This window comes from Oncorhynchus tshawytscha, linkage group LG02 (genome assembly GCF_018296145.1).
Source record: "Oncorhynchus tshawytscha isolate Ot180627B linkage group LG02, Otsh_v2.0, whole genome shotgun sequence".
NCBI lineage: Eukaryota > Metazoa > Chordata > Actinopteri > Salmoniformes > Salmonidae > Oncorhynchus > Oncorhynchus tshawytscha.
In genome coordinates this window covers 53,779,462-53,785,210 of record NC_056430.1, presented here as the reverse complement: position 1 = coordinate 53,785,210, position 5,749 = coordinate 53,779,462, and the positions used below count along the sequence as shown (strand labels likewise).

At 42.8% G+C, this 5,749-nt stretch overlaps 1 protein-coding gene across 1 annotated transcript; it reads left to right on the top strand.

The window, feature by feature from the left end:
- The first annotated feature begins 1,245 nt into the window (after positions 1 to 1,245).
- Positions 1,246 to 4,520, top strand: LOC112267135 (probable ATP-dependent RNA helicase DDX27). Its single transcript, XM_042300834.1, has 4 exons — positions 1,246 to 1,746; positions 2,860 to 3,037; positions 3,436 to 3,541; positions 3,647 to 4,520. The coding sequence occupies exons 1-4, from the start codon at positions 1,528 to 1,530 to the stop codon at positions 3,669 to 3,671; spliced, it is 528 nt and encodes a 175-aa protein (XP_042156768.1). The 5' UTR covers positions 1,246 to 1,527; the 3' UTR covers positions 3,672 to 4,520.
- The last annotated feature ends 1,229 nt before the right edge of the window (positions 4,521 to 5,749 follow it).

Genomic DNA, 5,749 nt, shown 5'->3' with positions numbered 1-5,749 from the left:
CAATTCCCAAAAAAGAATGTGCCAAGGGTGCCAAAGACCTGGATATGGCTCTGGGTGAACCACACATGGAGAGAGCGCTTGGTGTACTGTGGTGTGTCGCATCAGACGAGTTCCAGTTTAGAGTAGTTGTCAAGGAACGCCCACTCACAAGAAGAGGAGTGTTGTCTACAGTAGCCTCTGTATATGATCCGTTTGGGTTTGTGGCACCCTTTGTCCTGGCAGGGAAGCAGATCTTGCAGCGGTTGTGTCATGACAAAATCGACTGGGATGACCCCCTTCCAGATGACCTACGTTCCCAGTGGGAATTCTGGCTCCAAGGTCTACAAAACTTGTCTGAAGTAAGGATCCAACGAGGCTACTGGCCATCAAGTTTCAAGGAGGTGCAGAGTTATGAGCTCCATCACTTCTCCGACGCTAGTACCTCATGTTATGGAGAGTGCTCATACCTCAGAACAATCAACACTGACAGAAATGGAATAAAGACAGAAGAAACACAAGGATTAATAACATTGTCATCTTGCAAGATGATACTGCACCACGCAACCAGTGGAAATTGGCAAAGGTTACAGAAGTGTACCCGGGACAGGATGGCCGGGTGAGAAGATTCAAGTCACTGATCAGCGACTCAACCCTAGATGAGAGAGGTAAACGCATCACCAAACCCACCTATCTGGAGAGGCCCATCCATAAGACAGTCACCCTCCTGGAAGCCGATCAAGAAACCTGCAGACCCCTTTCACAGAAATCACCGGTGATTGGTGGGAGTGTAACTGACAGTTAGACTTACAGGTTATGTTGTTGTCTTTTGTTTGAATTGTTTACGTGTCCGCTGTGCGGGGGAAATGATAATACAAGCGGAACTACGTAGCTAATACTGTTGTAACGGGGATCCTTATTGTAGCAACACACTTTTGGAGGGAAGGCAATCCTGCGCTGCGTTAGCTAAGTTTTCATGTCATCGGGTGTAGTTCATAAAGGTTGAAGTGTGTATGTTAGGATGAAGTGTGAATTCATGCCAGGAATAATAAGTGTGAATTTTGATTTCCTCCCTTCTGTAATAAGCAGCCAATGAGGTATTTTTTCCTTTATTCATGTGTTTAATCTGAACCCGTTATAACGCCGGTTAAACTTTTATGTATGTAAGCACTTCAGAGTTATACCAAGCTAATAAGTCACTCGTAAGATAAGGTTGTAAGAGTGTGCTTAACTGTATTTTTCATTTACTTTATAGTTCTCACGGAAGGTGATAATTCTGACTAAAACTACAGAATAAAGCCGCCAGTTAAAATCAAGGAACGGTTGTGCTCGTGGTTACTCAAGGGAGCTACATACAGTGCTGAGTTATTGTGAAGTAAAGTACAACATGTAGCCGAAAGTTCACTGCTCACCTTTTTCAACTTCGTCATTTTCCATCGTCATTTTCCATTGAACATAAATGGAAAACCATGAGGTTGAAAAAGGTGAACATTGAACTTTCTGATACATGTAGCAATCTTGACTAACTGTGGGTGTGTCACCAGTCTGTGCATGTGTGTCTCCTGCCTGTGTGTGTTTTGTGTTTGTTTCCTGTGTCTATGTCTGTACTTCTCAGCCCTGCTGACACAGGCGTTCCAGGACCAATTGATGGTATTCACCCAGACTAAGAAGCAGGCCCACCGGATGCACATCCTCCTGGGCCTGATGGGGCTAAAGGTGGGGGAGCTGCACGGGAACCTGTCCCAGACCCAAAAGACTGAAGAGCCCCAGGTACCTAGACAATTTCCAACTAACTGGCCTTACAACTGGGCTTGCGCTGCTCCACAAAGAATTACGCTCTGTTTTAATTTTCAACAATTGAACGTGCGGCTCTTGATAAATTACTATGCAAAAGCTATGCCTCCAGTGTAGCAGCTTAAAACCTACTATTTTTGCGATGCCCCAGTGTAACTCCCCTGTAACACTTACAGTTACACACTATTACCTACTTACACACTATTGCCTGATTTACACTATTGGACCAAGCAAAGTCGAGCTGTATTGAGCTGGCCAGGTTACGCATCCACCATAGTTGTGGCAACCGTGCTGAAAAGGACAATGTGAAATGAAACTACGTTTTGTGTCGTTTTTTTGTTGTCAATCAGGCATTTGACATTGCTAAAATAATAAGTATGCATAATACATACCCAGTCATCTTTTCTCAGAAATTAATCGAGTAGCTGGTGCAAGATTTTTGTTCTGTTGTGCGAAGATAAATAAGTAGAGTTCAGGGTGGGAAATACATTTTTGGGTCAGCCAGCAAAAACAATCTACCAGCCACTCAACATTTACCTGCCCAAATATATATTTTTACATACATTTTTTTAAATCAATGGATGAGCATGTTTTGTAATGTCTCTAAAGCAAAAATGTATTACTAGTATGTATTACATTCTCAATCAAGCACGAACATTTCAGCTGGCCCTTTAAAGGACGGGACGTTACCGTGGTAACTGGGCACACTCTTGTCTTCCTAGCAGCAAACTCAAACTAACATTGAAAAACAACCTAGTGTGTGAACAAAGCTATGCAACTGGCCAAGAAACATGAGGACAAAGTCACACTTTAGTAGCTTTTCTTGTCAATTGAAAAAACGTTTCCCAAATGCTCTGTGACTATCCACCAACGTGGCTAATGAAATAGTCATTCTTACACACCAATGACAAAATCTTCCCGCGTTTGGCGGGTGTTAATTTACCACCCTACTAGTGGCTATAGTTTACATAAAAGCTGCCCTTCACTGTAGAAATTAACCATTTCTCCTCAGATGATCAACCTGACCATGCTGATGAAGCCATTTTCAGATTGAGATGCACCCGCTAACATTGTCGTTCTCCTCCACAGGTGATCAACTTCACCATGCCCAACACAATGAAGCACTACATTCACAGGGTGGGCCACACAGCCAGAACCTGCAAGGTGGGTCGCTCTGTGTCCATGGTGGGCGAGACAGAGAGGAAGATGCTCAAGGACATTGTCAGGAAGGCCAAGACCCCTGTGAATTCCCGTGTCCTGGCACAAGGTAAAAGCTCAACACTAGGACCCTTTTAAAATACTGCAGAAATGCATCTTTCCTTCCTTGTGTACTTGAGATAATATCTAGAAGTGTTTGGATCGGTATAGGCAGGGATATCACCCTGTTAATTTGTACAATTCAAATAATTCAGATCACTGATTACTTAAAGGAAGGTAAGGATTCATTTCTAAAGTTTTCAAAATGTTGAAGTCGATTTCTATTGCAACGGGACTCATCTGACTAAATAAAATAAAAGGAACCTCGGTATACCTACTCCTCATTCAAGAGGGACTCTAGTCTTCCAAAGTTGTACAATTCAATGTTATTCTTAAAGGATTATTCAATTAGATTTTTTTTTCTGGTTGTTCTTTTGTGATGACTGAGCTGTTCTCTCTCTCCTTCAGAGGTGATTTCAAAGTTCCGAGACCTGATTGAGAAGCTGGAGAAGGACGTGTACGCCTCAGGCGCCTGGAGAGAGAGGAGAGGGCCATGGCCTACTCGGAGGCTCAGGTAAAAAGCAGCATATTGTGTGTATTCAAATACATGGTAGTGTGTTCCTGTGTTCATATGTGTGTATGTGTATTTTGTGTGTGTGTGTGCGCATGTGTCATTCAGATCAGTGTGGCACAGAAGCAGCTAGCATAAAACGCAGACGAGACAGACCTCCAGAGGACATGGTTCCAAATGCACGACGAGCGCAAGAAAGACCGCAGGGAGTACCGCAGACCAACACTTACTATAGGCCTGCCAACCTTCCTACCATGTTCCTCGCTGCTACTAGATGGCATGGATGGAAAAGGAAAGAGTTATCAGTACGAGTGCTCATATTAGTTCTCTGTTTGACTGGTACCATACCATGTTTTTTTCCTAGATTTTTCTGTCATTTTGTTCTGTATAATTCAAATTAATGTTAACAGAATTCCCCATCAACAGTGTTTCCACTCAGAAATCTTTTACTTATTCATTTACACACTTTATAGCATTGAAACCATTACATTTGACTAATAATTTGCCATTTATGACCTCTGTACACTAGATATGGTATTGAACTAATTATAAACTGGTAAGGGATGCAACAGTTGAAAGTCCAACTCAGGCTAGCCAGCTCAAATCTCCAAGCGATCAGTTCTGTCATATAACTAAATTACATTTATGTTTACTTAGCAATCTTAGAGTATCCTGTAGTTATCCAGGTATACATCAGTCCATATTGTAAGGAGCCTTGTCCGAGCCAGAATGGCCCATATGGTAGGAGCCTATCCTCTGTCTGTAGCGCAAGGCAGCTTGATGTACAAGTACACTTCCTGGATAGGACGCTACTCTATCTGAGCGTTATTACTTTCACTCTGCAGTTGGAGCTAGATAACCTTTTCTTCCCTAGTTGTCTCCACTGAAATTCAATTTGCTAGAGTGACATTTATTGTATTGTGCACATCTCTCTATAATTTTCGTATAACATACAACTACATAAACATTGTAAAGCAAAGCAGACACCTGTGTATATACATCATCTTTGGGTCACGTACTTTTTCAGTTAGCTGTGTATCTTGTCCAATCACCGTTTTCTCTTCGTGCCTCTCAGTCTGAGGACAGAGCCCAGTTTGAGATCCTCAAGTCCCAGATGTACACCGAGCGAGCAGCCAAGAGGGACTGCACACTCAAACGAGCCAGGGCCATGCCAGAGGATGAGCCTGTCCAGAAAAGTGCGCTTTTATCACACACTTTTAAACAGCTAATTACTAATGTTCTCTAAAGAACTGGGCCGTGTTCGTAAAGCATCTCAGGAGTAGGCGCGCTGATCTAGTATCAGTTTTGCCTTCAAGTTCAAAATGAATGATTACATGGAGTATAGTACTCCTACTCTGAAACACTAAGAATATGAACCATGGTTTTTCATATTTTGTGTTCCAAGTGGGTGGCTTATTAAATGAATGTTTTACTGCTTAAATGGCCATCACCATCATCACAATCTGGCCATGAACAAGGAGAAGCCGCGCCGGCTGATCAGCCGGTTACAGACTAATTTTCTGCCTGAAACTTTTTCCAATTCATAATAAACGAGGATTCTTTTGATTTAAATGTTTCAATTCAGTAGTCTGTCGAAGCGTCTCGCACTAGAATGAATGATATGCATCTTCATTCTATCCATCTAATGGTGCGGAGGGGAGTGCTGCCGTTTTATCGGCTCTTAACCAACCATGCTATTTTTGTTGTTGTTGCGTTGTTCTTAACTTGTTTTGTACATAATGCTGCTGCTACCGTCTCTTATGACCGAAAATAACTTCTAGACATCGGAACTGGGATTAGTCACCTCAAATTGGACGAAGAGTTCTTTAATGAGTCGGACGGGGGGGATACACAACTACAGACACTCGACCAGGCCCAGATCGCCGTGATTCGATGGAAAAGGAAATGGAGGTTCTGCAGAAAGAGATCAGGGTGCCTTGTGAGGATCAGACAACAAGTGGCTAATCTGCCCTTGCCTTCTATCCTGCTAGCTAACGTTCAATCGCTGGAAAATAAATGGGACGAACTGAAAGCACGTATATCCTACCAACAGGACATTAAAAACTATAATATCCTATGTTTCACCGAGTCGTGGCTGAACGACAACATTAGGAACATACAGCTGGCGGGTTGTACACTCTATCGGCAGGATAGAGCCTCTGGTAAGACACGGGGCAGGGGCCTATGCATACAGTGCCTTGCGAAAGTATT